At 38.3% G+C, this 20,407-nt stretch overlaps 1 protein-coding gene across 4 annotated transcripts in view; it reads left to right on the plus strand.

Annotated features, from left to right (window-relative positions):
* LOC137294088 (apoptosis-stimulating of p53 protein 1-like) overlaps positions 1-20,407 on the plus strand; it is a 117,734-nt gene that overhangs the window by 44,560 nt on the left and 52,767 nt on the right. For 3 of the 4 annotated variants that reach the window (XM_067825031.1, XM_067825030.1, XM_067825029.1), the window contains exon 4: positions 9,771-9,838. In XM_067825031.1, the coding sequence (XP_067681132.1) occupies positions 9,771-9,838 (68 nt within the window). Of the gene's footprint in view, positions 1-2,195; positions 4,165-9,770; positions 9,839-20,407 lie in introns of those variants that run through there. The other variant, XM_067825033.1, reaches the window with a different exon arrangement.

Below are 20,407 nucleotides of genomic sequence, written 5' to 3' on the forward strand. Positions count from 1 at the left end.
GTCAGCATGTGTTTATAACCATGCGAACAACACCATATGCTTTTGACAAGGTTCAAAATCAACAATTTGTTATGGAGGTTGGACAATATCCTCTGCTCAATAAATAGAGAGAAAACCCTTTGAAACTGACATTTTACCCTTTGAAAAAAGCATTACCATATTTGGTGAGCTGTTTGACTGCTAAGCCCATGTGAAAACCTCATTGAGACCTTATGGAGGCAGTCAGCCATGGTATGTAATAGCATGATTGGATTCCTCTATATTGTCTCTCTGACCAAGTCCCATAGCTGCTGTGATACCCCAGTCAGTGTATATCCTCATATTGTCCCCAGAAAAAGTACTGCGTAGAAAACACGATGGCTACTAAGTACACAACGTCTCTTAAAGCAGGCTGACCAAGCCACAGAGATGCTGTTATACCAGAGCCAGTGTACAAGTTTATACAGTGACCATATACTGATATATATCGTCCTCAGATAATGCCAAGTGTCGAAAACATGATGGCTACTAAGTACATGACATCTCCTGAAGCAGGATATCTGGATGATGCTTGTATCACCATCATGAAGCATTCATTTTCATTAGCAGAGTCCTCACAGTGTTGTGTTACTCCTCGGCATCTGTCAGAAGACGGATGGGGGGTTAATTGTGGAGAAAATACAAGTAAGGCATCTGACCAGTTTACTCAGTAAATTCATCTGTTCCTTGGATTAGAGTTGCACATCGATCACATCCTCCATGCACAGAGAGCTGTTACCTCTGACAGTGGAATCACAGTTTCTTTTTGCCTTACTTAGGTTTTGCCAGTGTCTTTCTGCAATTATCTGCAGCTGAATGCCTTGGAATGATTTGAATCTATTTTCATGTGATGTTTTGGGGATTTTGAAAAACTTCAGATAATAATTAATGGCATGTGTGTGACTTCCCACTGATAACTATTTTGGTTATCCTAGCCATTTTTCACATGCTGTCTTTGATTTTAATGGGAAAACTTTTGTCTTCAGTTTAACATTAGAAATGTGGCCACAAAGTACTTTGTAAGGGTGCAAGGTTAGATGTTGGATTTTTGTGGGCTGATTGTTTTGCATATTCCTCAATACATGTCTAGTTTTTGTATTTGTGAGAGAATCTTTAATTACATTCTGAATTGACTGACTTTCACTATACACTTTGTAACTCCTAATGTCACTGTTAAGTGTAGACATATATGTTTTCAATCGCTTATATGAGGCTTCTATTTTGCTGATGATTCTTCTGAATTATTGAAGTAAGTGGGAAAATATTGTTTGTTTTCAAAACACCCCAATTAAGAAAACAAGGAAATATACCTTCTTTCTTGAAATATTGCTTCATGAATTTATTTACAAATGCTTTTGTCTAGGACTTGTGTGTCTGGGTAAAAAGTAATGGGTTGGGTGGTCTTGATTATGACACAGGTATCCGCATAGACTATCTGGGTCCCTGAATAGTCTCAAGATACACTGTTTTGATGGATCCAACATTCAAACACCATTCCCCACATGGGCACAATGTGTGAAGTCCATTTCTGTACCTATATTTTGAACTCTGTTAGGCTCAGTTTGTAGTCAGGAACCTTGGTCGTACATTTGGACTCATTCAAACCCTAAAACATGACATATTCTTTTAAATCTGGTTGAAAATCAAACCGTTATTTTAGTATGGCCTTCTACTGAAATCTTGCCATTATGCCTTCAGTTTTCAAGTATGTCACAATTAAACATATGAGGTTTTCTAACACCATTAGTTGGTTAACTGAAGCAAGATCAGCAAGCCTTAATTAAGAACACTTAACAAATAATGTTCCAATTGATAACAATAATGTACTCAGTAAATGTCCTTTCACGGTGTGCACTCACCCATATGGCCATCACTGGGAAAGTTTTTGTGAAAAGGTTGACTTCATTGAATACAAATTCCTTCTTAAATATTTGCCAAATTCAATGTGATTATCGCAGATGAATGACTTTCATTACGTGAGGAAATTCTCCTTTTATCATTGAAATGTCCTAAAATATAAAGTGTCTCAAGTCTTACAGGACAATTTGTCAAGGAGTAAGCATATATATTGTGTGTGTAAGGTTGCGTGACAGACATTCCATGCATGTGGGTGCACACACAGTTAGGGAGGTAGCCGAGCCATGATGGGCTGTGTCACCTGGAGGCAGGATTTATCTAATGGCTTATGCAGTTCAAAGGCTGATACGGTGTGCTATCCAAACCATTCCCTTGTCTGCCCAAACACCAGGGGCAACCATACTTGCTTTGTTTGGCAGGACTGTCCACTCGGACTTCTAATGTTAGACTACATGACTGTGGTTTATGGCCCTATGGTCAGTTAAGTGGACATAAGAAGATAAGATGATGAGAGGACAGATTGGCCAGAGGCTAAGGATGATCACCTTTGATTTCAGTTTGTCCGTCTGCTGGTGATAGTCTGCTATTGGCGTCTGCTCTGTTGTCTGCTGTTCCTCGTGGGACAGTTTTTACACTGAGCAGCTACAGAGGAGGTTTTCAGCGTCAGTCAGTGGATTTGAGCCTTTGAGCTCTCTTCTTGTGAAATCATTGATAAAAATGTACCAGATCCCGTGACAAATCTGATGATGGAAAACGTGAGAGATCAAGTGACAACTTATATGGATGCGTAAGACTGAATAATAGTCTCAAGTGTTCAATTTGCCTTGATCAGCTATTTTCCTTTTGAAGTCACATTAGGAAAATTTGTTGTAGAGTTTGTTCAAGACAGGAGTTGGAGATATAGAAAGACAGTTTGGCACATGGTTTATTCTGATTTCTGCTGGAGGTAAGATCAATGATGGACCACTCTCTCAACGACGAAAGAGCCTGCGTATGATTGAATTTGTGATGTAAGGAAATTTGCTGCAACTTGTCTGTTTGGTGTGAAATCATTGAGTGGTGATTTGCGGAGATATCGTGAAGTGTAGAGAATTCTGCAATTACCATTCCTGGGAGTGTTATGAAGTCTATCAGAGCTGAGTGGCCAGTCGCCCATCATGTATCCTACTGTCTGATAGATTAGTTGAGCTTATTCAGTTGGAGGTGCCAAGCAGATATTCATTAAGTTATGAAACAGCAGACGTCATTCACTGCCCAATAATCATTATTGACTTCACAGGGTCAAGTGGGTTGTCAACTGACCACTCGAATGCAAGCTCTTCTCCTGTATTGATGTGCTAGCACCACACTGGTCAAGAGGGATCAGTATTGACCATTGTTTGTGTGATTTCTTGTGACCTAATGCCAGCTCTGTTTAAGTTTCTGACAGAAAACTCGACATTAGAAACTATGAGAAAAGGACAATGGTCAACAAATATTGAAAGACTTGTGTTCATTTGAAAAAGAAGTTGTTCATAATTGTATAGAATTATTTCTCAGCTTCACAGATGAAGTTTTATTTTTTTGGGTGTTATTTGGTCTATGAGATTGAATATTTGACACTTTTATGCAGAGAATGTGTGAAGATTGATATGCTGTTGTCGTGGTAATCCATAATTCAGCTCTGTCTTATCTGACAGCCAGGATGTCAGAAGACAGCTAATACAGCACTGCCTTACTCATGGATGGTTATGCCATAGGGAAACCTGACACCAACTAATACAGCAAATTCAAGGGCAGCAACAAAGCAGAAAAATTAAAGAATTTGAGTCACAGTGTCATCCATACTTCAGGATATTTAAGAATGATCAGGGAACAGGCGTGTTGGGTCTACTGAACTACGGCCTAAACCTCTCTCTGATGCACAAGTGACCAATGGTTGTCCAAGACCTTTGTAAGTCCTTCATAGAGAACAAGGCCTACACAAGACGTCCTCGCTTCATTGTTGAAGCGTCTGAGTGCATGGGTAATGGAGAATTGATTGACAGGCTGGGAGACTACCTGTAGTGAGGTGGCCATGTGTTCAAGGCTCACCTGTACAAACGAGACGTCTCGCCAGGTGTAACAATGTTTGTTTATTTTCTGACCTCTCATTACCTAATCATTGATAGAAGGAAATCTATCTTGATTTGATCAGAGTGTTTGATCTGTGGTGATTGTAGCCAGTGTTTGGATACTGTGTGGCTTGAGCCAGCTCAAGGGATTTAGTCAAGGTGTTTTGTCTCACCAAGCTGGATTCACGCAACATGAGTAAGTACATCCTGACTCACAAATATGTCTGATGCTATTTCTTCAGCAATGATCAAGCAGTGACATTTCCTAACATTTTCAAATGTGTGCTTCCTCAACCAAAATATGATTATTTGAAGATAATATTGCATGCTTCCATTAGAATACAAATTTGTTCAAAAGTTACAAACAAACACTTTATCTAAACAGATGACAAAAATGCTACTCATTTTCCTTGGAATTTTTTAGCAAGATCATAACAAACTTCAAGAAAGACACACTATATTTCTTATAATTGAGAAATGTGTGGCACATATGAAAACAAGTCATTAACATTTTTGCTTCCATTAGGTGAACCTACGCATGTTTCTCTTTTTGTACAGGTCCAGTGTTGAGACTGGACATTGAGCAGACACATGTTCTTTTTGTACAGATTCAGTGTTAAGCCTGGACATCTGCAGGAAGCAGGTAGCTGAAGCTAATCTGGAGCTTAGCTCCTTTCACAAACTTCCTTATATGTCTGCCTTGTCGCACTCTAACAACCCATATGACAGTCAATCAGGCATTGTTAGGATTAATTATTCAGGAGTCTTAAAACACAGAACAAAAGGTTGTGTCACTCTTTCAGCAGGTGCACATTGCAATTTTTAAATATTTATCCTTTCAAACATTAGTCTAATTAGTATTTGGACTATTCATGTTGTTTCTATTGATGATCTTTTCTTACCATACATCAGACAAATGCAAACTTTCAATATTTTAGATTTTAAGAACTTTACAGAGAAACAGAATTATCAATTTGGAAAAATAAATAACATTCCTCAAATGTTTTTTGAGGTTGAGGTTGAGGTCCATGTCATGAAAAATACCAAATATTTCCTGGCACTCTTTGTCACCATGACTCTACGACAGTAATGGTAGTAGATTTAATCTACTCTCGAACCTGCTTTTCCATAGCAATACTGGCCCATACAACACACATTTCATTGGTAAATTGTTTGTAGCTCATCGCGATCTGTCAAACTGAGTAGTGCTCAAACACTCTAGCACTTCAATAGAATCCCAGTGAACAACTATATTATGTTTGGTGTAAGATAATAGTTGAATGTTTTACATACATTTTGATCTCAACTACACCTATGACAGTTTGCTTCATCCGCATCTGCCTTATGCTGCACAGATCTTGTCATAGCTTCACACCCTTCAGTTCAACCAACTCTCCACTACTGCAGGCCATCTGCTCCACAAGATCAATCATGGAAGGAGTTTGTCTGCTTTATCAAATTGTGGAATACATAGTTTAGCAGAATATATTTCTTTTAAAAATCATCCAGGAAGTCTGCTTGTCTATCATAACATCGTTTTTCCTAGTCATTTAGTAGTGATGAAAATTTAGCATGAAATTTAGCTCTTGTAGCAACCCTTATGTTTAAAGCTACATATTGACAGTGTTAAGAAATACTCAGGACAAAAAATTCATTCTAAATTAATGTTCACAACAAAGGTTTTGTAAGGATGACTTTATACAGAGAAGAAATTGCCTGTTCGTATTAAACTTTCAACTGACAGGGGCAAGTTGACGGGAAGGAAAGGAATGGGATTGTTTTGCAAGCAGACATATTCAAACTGTCCCCTTACTTCAGACTGTTAAAGAAAGAGAATATAATCTGTCAATTTCCTAAAAAATGCTTTTTTTATATTGTTTAAATTCCAGTATGGCATGCTGACAATGACTTGGCGTTAGAGTAAGCACTTCCCTGCATCAAATATTGTATGAAATCCCTCTGTAGAGTTTGAAAATACACTGGGATCATGCTGGATAAATGTGTCTTGCTTCAGACCAACAAATGTGTCAATTATTGGGCAAAAAACATGTTCGCCTGAATTGCACTTTGGTATTGATCAAACCCAAGTAGGCTGCTTACATGTTTGTGGTTGGGGAGAATGCACTTGGGAGGTTGCTCGACTTCAAAAGGTTTTTCCAGAGATTCAGAAATCATTACTCGCCAAAATTGAAGAAAAACGTCTGGTCTAATTATAAAAAGTTGGCTGAAGTCGTTTTCATTGGACTCATACTAGCAGCAGAAGTGTCTTTTAAGGTGGAGATGGTTTGTGTTTCACAGTGAGGGTGTAACAACATTGCTATTGATAATATTCATCTTCCTCTCGTGTCACATGATCATGTTAGACACTGCTACTATAACCTATTCGGCTCCAGAAATGGTTCATTGATGTATTCTCTTATTGTATTGATTATGTGGGGATTTCTGCAACGATTCATCTTATGTTGTATCGTGAATGAGGGACATGTATTATTTTTTTCACATTCATTCTTCAGAAATGTATAAGGGTGGTGATGTAGTGTTGTGATGAAAGCATTTGCTTGTCATCAAGAAGATTCCAGTTTGATTCCACACATGGGTACAATATGTAAGCCTTTCCTTTTGTCCCCATCTGTAATATTGATGAGATTGCCAAAAGGTGCATAAGCCCCTACTCTCTAAAATTTGTGTTGACTCAAAAGCAAAGGATCTTTGACTGGAGATGACTTGTCATCAAATGTTCAATACTTGATGCAGCTAATATTTTGTAGTGAGTGAGATGGGTTTTATGCCAGTTTTACCAGTGTTCCTGCATTATCATGCCTTTTTGGACAAAGAAATAGGATCGAAACAAGGTCTTCGGCATGTCAAATGAATACTACCAGATGAACTGCTTACTCTCTCTCTCTCTCTCACTTTTTCACTCTCACTCTCTCACTTGATGCACAGACACAGTATTCACTACTCAGTGTCTCGCTTTATGTGTGTTTATTTTTCTAAATCTAGTATTAGAATGTAATTTCTCCAAGCCTTTAAGACATGTTCCAATATTGATATGTTTTAACCGAGCAGTTATGTGTGACATGTGGCCAATGTCATCATGGTGCTGATGTAACTGGAATGTCTGCTGCAGTTCCACACTATCTTGGCATGAAACCTACTGTTTGTTTTCTACTTTCTGAGGTTGTGGGTTGTCGATACCGCAGCAAGGAACTGTGGCTCATGGCCACTGGGAATAGTAAACAACGATGTGTACATGTTGCAACTTTGTCGTAACTCGGAGTCAGTTAATCTCTCGCTGCCCATGAGCCAACACTGTGTGACAGTCGTCCACCACTCAGTCTCTACGCAAGACTGGCCGAGATCCACACGCAATCTATGATTCATAACAAACAGATTTCTTCGCTATGTTTTTGACAAATTATTATATTCATTTCCTGCTGTGTTAATTTGACTCCATTACAGACTCTTCATCTCAATATGAAATGTTCCATGAGTTTATGAACGGAGAGAAAGTTGTCATACAGATGCTTTTGATGGAATATCCTTTGAACTCAAACGGGATGAAGATGTGTTCTGCTCCTCAAGGATTCTGATCATGCTTCTGGACACAGCCCTGCTGTGTTCTGTAGAACGGTTATTATATCCCAACTTGTGCTGTGTCATCTGGTCTGGTGATAATTTCCTGACCGGGCGTGTCCAGCAGTGGATATCTTGATTTAATTACCTCCTGCTCTGTGAAGATAACACAGACAAAGGTTCTGCAAGTTTCATGTTCATGTAAAAAACAATGGGAATTGGTTTTTTCAACTGTTGGGATTAAGTTTCCGCCGGACCTATCATTGGCTGATGATTGATTTCCAGAACAGTGATTTGCAGACAATGCAGAATCTCTCAACCGTATACCTTTGGTCAGCTTGGACATTTGTGGTAAAAACTTAGCATATCACAGGTGGCGTTACCTTCTTTCAGTATGAGAGCAGGTGAGATCTTTTGTGTTTTTAAAAAATTAAGGCGTGTGTTTAAATCATGTGATTATGTTTTATAACATCTTCAGTGAATTGAATCTTGTAATATTGTGAGTAATGTACCAGACTTATAAAATAAGGAGCATATATACTGCTCAAAAAAAGCCAAGGAACATTTGATTCTTGTGTATTACTAAATGTCATGTCATATTAACTGGGAGTACTGAATGATCCTTTACTTTTTATCCCCTGGCATGTAATGCGGGGGGATATAGTCGACGCCTCATCCGTACGTAATCATTTTGTTTCCAGAGCATAACTCAGAAACCTTTCAATAGTTTTAGACCAAACTTGATAGATATAGTAATCTCAGCCTATGGTTGTGCCTTTTGCTATTTACAGATTTTTGGCATTTATATTATTTTGGTTTTCCATGGAACATTTTGGTGTTAGTCTTATGGTAGAGTGGGCTTCATTTCCTGAGCAGAACTCAAAAACTGTTCAATATTTTTCTGCAAAACTTGGTAGATATATCAGTCAGAACCTGAAGTGGTGCTTTTTGCTATGTACAGGTGTTTGTGATTTCAAATTTTCTTGGTTTCCATGGAAACATTTTGGACTCACAATGGAGGGATGTGCTTTGTTTCCGGAGCAGAACTAAAAAAACATTCAATATTTTTCTGCAATACTTGGTAGATATATGAGTCTAAACCTACAGTGGTGCCTTTTGGTATTTACAGGTTTTTGTGATTTACTGTTTTCTGGTTTCCATGGAAGCGTTTTGGACATGTCTGAAAAGTGAGGGGTGGGCTTAGTTCCCAGAGCACAACTCGAAAATTATTTCATATCTTTCAACAGATCTTGGCAGATATATGAGACAGATCTTGAAATTGTGACTTTGCTGATTACAGATATATGGCATTTATAATTTTTATGAATTCCATGGAAACAATTCAAACATAGTAAAAAAAACACCAATGAGTAACTGTGAGATAATTTGTCCTTTCAAACATGTGGGGGCTGGGGGGGATATATCATCTTCTGATGACTCTTGTTTTGTGTTTTATACACCAAAAAACTGAATGTTTAGTTTATTTTCACTTTAACAATTCTCTTACTCATTATACATGACATGTTGGTCATTTCTTGATGAGGGTGGAAGTTTTTAGCACTCATATTGATTATTTTGATGACTTTGTACTCCCATTTGGTGCAAGCAAAAGCTTCTTGTGTTTTGATCATTGGTTTTGTTTGTTGAGTGGGTCTGTTTGTTAGGAAGACGAGCGAGTTTAGATAAACGTAATTCATTGATCGACCTGAGTCTGCAGGTCATGTCATCATCAGTGGCAGCTTAAGGAGCGGCTGGTCCCTTGTACCCCTTGCATTTGGTAGCGGATATCCTATAAATCTGGATGTCTTGGATACTTATGGATTAAGGAATCATTTTGTGTCTTCGGGATACTAGCATGAAATGTTAGAGATGGTTTCGTTGGTTGGAACTTTAAAAAAAATTGAAGTGATTTTTTTGTTCTCACTGACAACAAATTCTGATTGATTCTGTCAAGGTGAGACTTTGATGTTTCTGGTTCTAAGATGAATGGTCCACTTTCAGTCTAGTTATTGAGACAGACCAAATATCTTTGAATTAAAATTTCGAAAAAATTCTTGTGTTCTTAACAAGATCATTGCCTCTGAAACTTTTATACAATTTCCCTGATTACATATCAAAGGAATCAGTAAATACTAGGAACTAGCAGCTTTTGATACTAATGAAGTTATTTTCATCCCGACCTTTGTCTTGGCATATAACCATTTACCCTACTTTTCCCCTCCTCAGGGCGAAGAGCACAACTACGACGAGGACGTGAAAGTGCAGCAGCAGCAGCACAGAGTAGATCAGCAATGGTAAGTGGTTTTGTATTTTCTCACTTGTACCATGGCAGACAGTAAACTCATGTTTTAAGGAACTCAAGGGGACCACTGATTTTAGTTCCCCGTGGCTGTTGTGTGTTTTCCCCCCACATTTCTGACACAGCAGGTGGTGAGGGCGTACAAAAACTTCATTGTATCTGAGTTCATTATGAGTGTGTTTTCTAACTTAGTTTGCTGTATCGTGTTGCCTCAGATGAAATGAGGGGCTGTGGGGTAGCCTAGTGGTTGGAGTGTTCACTCATTATGGCAGAGACCTGTGTTCATTTCCCCACATGGGTGCAATGTGTGAAGATCGTTGCTGGTGTCACCTGTCATGAATTGCTGGAATATTGCTAAAAATGGTATAAAACTAAACTCACTTAGATGAAATGATTATTTCAAAACAAGACAACAGTAATCCTATTTCTGTTCATATAATCATATCTAGAACTTCATACTAGTGCATGCAGATATTTTGTATTGAACGTCCTGTTTCCCAGCTCTCATGACTCCTTCAAGTGCAATACAAAATAGTATGACGTTCTATATTTGTTACATTCCGTCTTATTTTGCATTAATCTAATGAGCTTTCGAGAAAGTATAACTGACAGGGGTTAAATGTGGAATCAGGAGTGCAATATGGAATTTGACCACATCATCTGTTTTGTTTTGCACCCTTGTACAGTGGAAGCTGTCTAAATTGACTCTCACTGGGACTGAAGAAATAATCTGGTTTAGACAATGTGCCAGACTGAAGAGCTGATGTTAAATGTACTAGAGATTTTGTGCTGGTGTTTACAACTTGCTGGATTGGACAGATGCAGGGTTTTGACAGTTTCTACTGTGTTACTATCCTATGTCTACATTGGTATGTAATGCTTGATAATATGTCAGACACCATTTGAAAAATCAACATTGGTCATTTCAGTGATCTATTCACATAGTTTTAGTTCCATTCAGAAATCTTCTTCCAATGGAATTGTTACCTGGACATCTGTGAATGACTATTAACATTTTATTTGAACAGGACATTTTAGTGTACAATTAGCTCTTTCTTTAAGTAGAAAGGAATTGCTGTATAACACTGTTCAGTTGCTTCTATAGAAGGGAATGTCATCAGCCAGACAGTTATCTTAACCAAGACAATCATTTATAGGCTCTTCTCGAATATCACTTATCACATCAAAGCTGGTTGAGGCTTTGACATACACTTATTAAGACTAAACATATCAGTTGTGAAAAATCATATGCTCTCAAATAGATCACAGGGGCGAAGACTATGTGACATTTAATAATTTCCATCTTGAAGAAAGAAAATCAAGTAATAAGTAGACATAGGAAGTATTTATAAACTGCTTTTTCTGGACCTACCCTTGTACCATGCTGTACCTTGCTGTACCATTCCTGTACCATGGTGTATGGTGTTATACAATGTTCTGCTTTGCTGTAGCATGCTGTACCAAGGTGTACCATATTGTTTCGTGAGTCAAAGACGGAGGTGGTGTTGTGGTCAGTTTAGTTGGGTTTGTTCCTGAGATGGAAACTTGTTCACAAAGCCTACTGCAATGCAAGTGTCACATTAATATCTGGACTTTATTCACTGCTATTCCCAGTCATCTGTGCGAATATGAAATATCATCCTGCCTAGTATATCAGCTTTAATTGCTGAAGGTTACTACCTTCTCTGTCATTGCTATTCTTTTTGTTGCACTTCACTTAATCAAACCACCACTCGCTCATTTATGTAAGGTATCGAAATGCTTGCTTGTTTGCTCACTCACTCACTCACTCACTCACTCACTCACTCACTCACTCACTCACTCACTCACTCATGTGGGATATAAAATTTCAGTGACTGTTCATTGGTCATCATGTATGGAAGTGGTTCCTCATGTGTCGAGGGTAGCGAGTTATAGCGTAGCTATGACTGTTTTATGTATCACTCCATCTTATCCTGAAGCCACCAACCCTTCACAGGTAACATTCACAGTGAACACCTGTACCCATAGCTCTGTGAATCACCTGTACTCTAGTTCCGTGAATCACCTGTCATTCCCCACAGCCCAATGTAAACTGTCAATCAAGGTCCACAAGGAATGTGGAGATATCAAAACATTATACTACCACTATCACTGTGCTGGAGATGGGTGAAACTGGCCATTATTGATAGACTAGGGGACTGGATTAAAGGCTGTTTTATGACCTGATCAGATGAGATAGAGCCCTGCTGTAGAGCTTGTCACGACCATGGAGTGCATCTTTGTCTACAGTGTATAGAGCTCAATGGGAGGCCAACTCCCTGCTGTGAAAGTTGACATGTTGACTTTAGATTGACTTGATTCACGTCATTCAGTGTCACTATCTTCATGTTGTGGATACTGACTGACAAGCACAAGTAGGAAATAATAGTTCCACCTTTCAACTAGGTACATTCTGGGGCAAGAAACTGCAATTTGATTACAGGTAGGAATTGTCAAAAGTGTTTCTCTTGTTGTGGGTGAGTATTGCAGTGTGGAATTTGTCTGTGGACATTTCAATATAAGACGACAGCAGAAACTGGTCTTGGGAATTTGTTTGAACTATTGGGTGAAAAAAACCTGTTTAAAAATTGTCTGTATTTTCTCAAATGATGAAATTGCATGTGTTCCTAAGTCTTTGTGGATACTTCAAAATGTACGTATCTATTCACAGCGAAACTGTTATAAACAGTTCATCTGCAAATGGATATGGAAAATTTTGAAGAGTATCAGTTTTTATTTTTATACTGTTTCAGATTTTAAACTGTAAATGAAATGTGTTTTAAAATGACTTATTGCTTTAAAAAATACTTGACATCACTAAACTAAAGAGTTTACATGCAACCACAAAACATCATGGTTGGGATGTCTTTCATACTAAAGTAAACTCCACTTAAGGCAAACTCAAAGGGATATTTCTAGTCTGTTATAAGAGTAATTCATTATGTGTATTTTCCGTTCCATGTTCCATTCAGTATAAACTTATTGGCCCATAAGGAACATAATAATTGTTTGATTTTGACAACATCTGAAAACACAAACTTAAAAACAAAATATTTAAACAAATAGCAATAAACCTGACTTTTTAAATCTATTGTAGATCAGGGTCCTGACCTCCTATCACCCGTGAAGGGGAAGTTGTGATATAGAACCCAACACCAGCTGTTTCTAGGGGAAACATTCACCCCTCCAGCTGCAGGCTGCAGGTCATACTTGTTATCTGCCCTTGGCATCAGTACAATAGACTTACTAGCAGGTCCTGATGGCAGATAGACCCTTGTGTTGTGACTGGGTGGCAGGTTACCTGCTGGGGACTCAGGCACAGGACCATTGTGTGGATGTTGTTTTGACATGCAGCTGACTTCTGATGTCCAGATAGGACATCTCGCAGACTTCAGATGTCCAGATAGGACATCTCTCAGACTTCAGATGTCTTGATATGGTGGCTCACATATACTAGTTCCTCAAATTTTAATTGAACAATACCTGAAACCGTTTAGATTCCACCAGTTTGAGCCTTGTTGTCACTTCCTCAGGTCTACTATTATAGAAACACTCTTGAAAAGGAGTTTGAGGATGGTAGGACAATAGAAAGCAGATTGATAGAGATTTATTAGATCCTACCTATTTTCATATCCCTGTTACATTGACACAACAGGCAGGTATATACAATGTCTGCTGCACTTAAAAGGCTATAAATCTGTAGGTGTCACCATGAAGCAGATGTAATATTGTACTGACCCAGCAGGTAAAAGTGCTGTGTTGACCAGTAAACCAGCCAGGGCAGCCAGCTAATGGTCAATCCAGCTGGGCCTGCAGAAGCAGCTTCACAAAGGCCATCTTCCATAACTCACCATGGGTAGAGTGCCTGACATAGGTTCTCTGTGTCCCAGCTGGAGATAGTGCTGGAATCTTTCTAGAAGCGGTATTACCCTCACCTGCCCTCATCTCCATCCTCCTCCTATGACCATACAATCACATTATGAATTACCCATGAATTGAGCGAGTATGGTTGTACACCGTTTTTAGCAATATTCCAACAATATTTCGGTGGGAACACCAGATAGGGGCCAGATACCATATCGAACCTGGGTCTTCAGCGGCATGAGCTGACGCTGTAGCCACTCGGCTACTCTATGGTCCCCGTACCCATACAGATGTCATGTTAACCTTGTCTTCTTGTATTGAGTAGTCCTGTCATCACATGAAGATTGATAATCTCTACATTCCGTTACATGCTTGGGGGAGAACTCGGGGTTGAGAATGTATCAGGTTGCCTTTTCTGGCAAAGGTAATTAGGTCAATGACACCTACCTGTTATTTCTGCTGGACACGAGCCAAAGGACCAGCAGTCAAATGGCCCCCTACTCTGCAATGTGTTGACCAATGTCATGGATTGTGATGCACTGTGGAGCATAAACATTACAAGTCAGTTAAAAATGTCAGGAGAAATTAAAAAATGAAAAAAAGTATCTTAATCAGCAGCCTTCATAAGAAGTATGTTTACTCTGAAAATTATAAACAGGGAATTGTTTACATCATGCAAGCCAATTATAAACACTCGTGACTACATTAGCTTTATGGTATGAATGTACTGGTCTTATAAACAATGACTAATGGTGTTGAGCTTGAGTTGCTTGGGCATGAAACAAATATATTCAGTGACTCATGATGTTTGGGCAAGTTGATAGTGCAGTCACATTAAAAACTGGGATTTGTGAAGTAGTCATCTCAGGACAAGCTGAGGTCTGCTTGGAATCCATTGGCAGGAGAGCATCAGTTACTTCTTGTCAAAGATGGAGGGTGTTGCATTCAGTCAACACCATGTTCAAACACCTTGTCATAGCCAGATCTAACACAACAGTTTTGTTTCAGAAACAAATTTTACTGATCTTAAGTAGGTAATTACACGACTAATTGTTCTCACTTGGGAGTAAATTTAATAGATGAGACATAAAAAAGTCATATTTTTTTTCTGAAAACTGTTTCCAAACTTTAATTTGTTGAGTTTAGATAATTGATGTTGATTTGTTTTGCAGTTTGAGATGAAAGGACTTCAGAAAAGAAAGTAAGGTCATGAGGGAAACATTACATTAGAAGTTAAATTACATTTCAAACAGAGAGTAATTGCCAATGGATATAATGTCCTGTCTCTTAAAAACTTGTCCAATCAATTTTTAACAGCATTTCTCTGATGCATTGTGGGTATATGTATCAAGCCCTGCATTCTTTGAGGTGTCTTGTCACAAGAATGTCTGTGAAACAGCCAAGCAAATCCTTGGGGATCATATGAGAGCATTGAATTCTACCAGCAACATGGAACGCAGAGTTACATCAAACACTATAAGCTGCATGTCTTTGACTTTTTGATGCAGTTTTCTTTGGGGAATTTGCTGAATTCCTGTTTGCCTTGCATGGACTTTGACATGACATTGTCAAAACTATTTGAAACTGTTTTCAGATGTGATATGTATCCCTTGCAGTAAACTGACAAGTAGTGTTGGGTAAAGTCTGGCTCTCGTACAGTAATGTGTTGTGATAATGATTCACATCCTCCACACATCCCACAATATATTACATGTGTTCTTTTATCTGTAGTCTTTTAACATAGACAGTATAACAACGCATTTGTCACAATTTTGCAGTCATCCACCATTTTTAACATTTTTGTAAATGATGCTAAAGAAACTGGCATGTTATTACTTTTTCAGCTGTCAAAGATACTTGCTGTTATTTCGTAAATTTATTTCAGCTTTTCACACATGATAAGACACATGATGTCTTTGAGATGAAAGTTTTTATGAGTTTGTAGTAAGCAGTATTCATTAGTAATTCATGATGTGGTATTTCTGGTAGTATTGGTAACTTCTGTTCTCACAGTGCGAATTACCCAGAGTGATAAGGACAGTTGAACAGTTGTGTGTGCCTATAATCAAACTCATTAGCGAGGTCAAAGTAGACGTTTACACAGGCTTTTGGTTGTGACTTGTCCTTTGTATTAGTAAACACACGAGTGGAACTTGGGCAGGAAAGGGCACTATATGCCACAGACTCAACATGAATCTATGGTCCAAAGATTTACACATTGGTAAAAATGTTTTACATGTTTACAATGCTTGTTTACTTGTTTACATAGCTATGACAGTTTCAGCCCTGCAAGCATGAACCAATACAGTCATTCTTGACCAACAGGCACATCAATGTCCAGTGGTACACATGTCAACAACCAGCAAGGATGTCACAAGACATACCCTCAAAATTCAAACTTCTTAAGAACCATTGTACTAAGGTTGATGGTGGCCTAGTGGTGTGTATTGATCATGACAAAGTCCTGGGTTTATTTTCCATACCAACAAACATGTTAAGACTATGCTGTGTTTCGCATTGTTATCTTCAAGTCCTCTAATGTCTTGTCATTTTTATTTCTATGGTACTAAAAGTTATAGAAATGGTGTCTGCTGGTAGTCAGCAAAAGGGTTTGAAATATTAATTAAATGGCTTTAAGTTTTAACTTACTCACACATTATGATCAGAACATGATAAAAAATGCAATTATAAATGTAATGAAATCAAATCATATTTGAAAAAGAAGACACTATTTGTCAAGTGTGGACATTTTACGAAAGTAGCAAGACGACATTTATGGCAATACACATGACTGGCATCGAGCTTCGGCTTCATGTTCATCGCTCATCTGTGTGTGTTGGTCACGTGAGACACACACTGAACAGTGGTGACGAGATCGCCAACTAAGACATTTATTCCTTTAAGACCCACAACGTGACTCCATTTCCTGACGTTGCACCCAAATATTGTCCCATAATGCATTGGTCCAGAAATAATGAATTGTTATTGATGTAATATTTCTGAAACTTGACCGGCTGTATCCAGTTCCTTTGAATATTTTTCCATGGGGCTGTATTTGTCTGGGGGAGCTATGTTATTTGCTTCTCCAATAGGCTGCTGTTTTTAGGTATCCATGTTTGTTCCTCTGGCTGAAGGAGTCGAGTTGAGCCTGAAATGAAACAGTCTCACAGTTTGTCTTTGGAGGGTTGGTAACATGTGGATTAAGACGGCAAATTTCAACTTTCAGCCCATTTTCACAATATTCATTTCCATGTAAGTTTCTTTTGAGGGCAATTTTGACATGCTCAATCTTCAAAGCAATTCAAGTGATAGTCCTCCATTTGAACTTAAAAGTTGTGTAACTGTATGTGTAAAGTTCTACATAAGGCCAATTTAGGACAGAGTGGGGCATCAGGTGGTGTCAGTGGGTTTGATTCCCCACATGGGTACTCTGTCAATATCAGGTATTTCCAGCACTGAATATTGCTGAATAATTGTAAATAGTGGCATGAAATTATACTCACTCACTCAGGAATTCACTCGCCAGGAATTTGAAGGAACTCAGTTATCCCCTTCTTCAACAACAAATTGATTATTTCTTCACAAAGTTCGCTTTTTGTTTGTTTTTTTTATTACAAAAAGTGAATTATATTCATATATATTTTTTAAACGGATGGTTTTTGGCACCTGTGTACAATGCCACACTGTGTGGATGTGATTCAGATGTCCAGCTCGAATGTTGGACTTATTTAATCCAAATAAACAAATTGACAGTGTGGTTGTACGGATTTGCAAAAATGATATAATATTTGGCTGGTCATGACAAAAATTTAATATTTACTGCTGTGTAACATATTAAAACTTAGATATATCTGAAGTTTGTTGGTTACAACTCCTGATGGTATGTTTGTGTTGTACCTGACCACTGTGCCATATGTATATGTTGTCTGTGCATATCCAGTGACTCACACCAGTATTTCTGCTACATAAGTTCAGGCATTCCCAAATACCTGTCCAAAGTCTACGTATCTGCTAGCGAGTGTGATACATTAACAAGTTGGGGTTGACATATCTCTGACAGTGAATACTGAGAACTCCCCAGCTACTCAGTCTTTAAGAATGTGGCTTGTTTATCACCCAGTGTAGACCCAGGTCATAGTACCCTCTGGTAGTGTTGACACTAATGGCAGCCGAAGGTGTGACCAGCAATATGGTCCCACCCGATACAGGAGGCATGTTTACCCCCAGTCTATTGTTGTCTGTGCCAAGTGTGACTCCAGTCTCCCAGAGAACACCAAGCCTCAATTAAGTGTGGGAAAATCAGCAAATCCTGACAACAGGGACGGCATCAGATAAAGAAGGATCCCAACAATAGGATATTTTGTAGCTCTAGGACAATAGATCAAACTGCTTGTTTACATTCACAGGAAGACCATAAACAGCGAGTAATTGTCTCCCTCACACTCACCAACAATCTGTTATTGAGTCTGGCTCGAATCATCAGTTTATAACATTGGTATAAGAAAAGAGCAGCCATAGTTTCCTCTTACAATATCTTGTTCTTGTTTGTCCACTTTAATGTTGCCCTCATGTGTATCATTCTCGTAAAGCTGTGCTGAATGCATTAGTAAGTCACTCACTCATGTGTGTAAAGCTTACTTCTGTATTGAAAATGCACATTGTTCTTCTTTGTGGGTAAAAACATTCTGTTGTGACAAGACTTTTTCATGATCTTAAGAAAGGTACCCGTCATGAGAATCTGGCTGTTTAACTGTGAACTGAAATACCATGGACACGCAATGCCAATTATCATTGATCTTCAATAAATCGTCATGATTTTATTCTTTTTTCATATTCCAAAGCAAATAAATATTGTGATTAAATCGACTTTCGCCCCAAGTACCAATATGTTAAGTATTTTGGATGTGATCCTCCAGTTACCCAGGCAACAAAGACCATAACGCCTAGCAGTAACACCATGAACAAATGTCATTGGAAACTATACACATCGTAAATTCTTTCAATCACCAGTTTAATAAAAAAGAAATCAATTACTCCAAGGCTGAACAGATGAGGGAAAGCCGGAAAAAGATTCATCTAGCCTCAGATTGGGAATGTCTTTCATGAATCTTACTGCTCCCAACATCGAACATATCTAAGGACCACCAAAACTACTGGACAGAACAATGTTTTTCTTTGAAGCTGCTCATTTGAAGAATTAAATAGGGGTTTCAATAATAATTTCAATAATTGTAAGGAACATCCTTTTTAAATCTCAGAACATTTTACTTTAAACTTTGCAGTCATTAGTAAAGTTTTACATCTTTTGTTTAAAAATAGTATCAGTATTTTCTGTTAACTTTCTCAGATATTCATCTAAAATCTCTTTGGCAATATTTCCACCAATACTTCAAACTGGAAACCATGCACATTCACTAACCCTTGCCTAGCCTTGCTCTGTCTATCTAGCCTTGCTCTGTCTATCTAGCCTTGCTCTGTCTATCGACTTCTGAACAGACAACTCTAGATAAGCAGCCTTTACTAAGGACGCCAGTCTGTTAGGCCAATCTGAATTGATATTCTTAAGAAATTATCATTTAAACTATTAATTTTTACCTTTGTGACTCTTGCATGTCCAACCCGAACCATGTCTGTCACACAGACCCTCAAGCAAGTACAGCCAAGAAAGTCCTTGCATATCTTGAAAATGTGCCTAGATTTCCATAGCTTCTGAGATTGAAGAAACTTTCAGGGATTCTTTTCATTCTGTTTTATTTTTTTCACTATGAGCTTTTATTGTGTAAAATATATTCATTTCAGAGACTTGTTGTTGTTGTCTAACCCTAACCCTAACCCTAACCCTAACCTAAACTCCGCAATAACTGCAACACATCTGCCCAGGGGTTATGACTTAAGACATGAAGGCAGGAGTTACGGATGCAGATTTAACCGACTTCATGTCAGCTTTGGGAGAAAGTAAAATTTGACAAGTAATGCACTCCAGTAACTACACTAAGATTGAAGTCTTGTGGTTCCTCAGTCAGTAGACCTAATAGAAGGGCTTAGAAGGGCATAATTAAGTGGACTGTTAGCAGGAAGGTTTACAGCTTCCTGAATCTTGATTGACTCCTTCCATTAATTCCTGTCATAAAGCCTTCAGTATATTACCCATACATGCCCATCAAACATGGAGGCCAGAAATAGACACGGCATCAATAGCCTGAGTTCAACAAGAGAGCTTCATTACATTAATATCCTGCTAATTGTTGCATCTTCTTTCTAGTGCAGCCATATTATAACCTCTTTTATCCCCTATTTGCACATCATGAGACTGCTTCAATGCTGAAGTGATGTTTGTCGTGTGGAATCAAACATGGACAAGACATCAGAGAGAGCATTAGCAAAGTGGACATTTGATCTTTTGTTGAGGACGCTGGTGCTCGTTCAGACTCACTCATGTCTGTTTGTCTTTAATGGGGTTTTCTTTGCTCTCATGTGAATATTCTAAATTCACTACAGGGCAGAGTGATCCGCCAGTCATCATCTCAGCAAATATTTAGAAAATCTGCATACTTTTATGATTCAAATATGCTCTGAGGAATATATTACTACAAAACAAATAAAGCTGATTTACTGGGGGAATGAAGCAGATTGTAGTAAGGGAATATTTGATGTTTCAGCGGGTTGTGTCTTGATCTTG

Source organism: Haliotis asinina, chromosome 8 (genome assembly GCF_037392515.1).
Source record: "Haliotis asinina isolate JCU_RB_2024 chromosome 8, JCU_Hal_asi_v2, whole genome shotgun sequence".
Classification (NCBI taxonomy): domain Eukaryota; kingdom Metazoa; phylum Mollusca; class Gastropoda; order Lepetellida; family Haliotidae; genus Haliotis; species Haliotis asinina.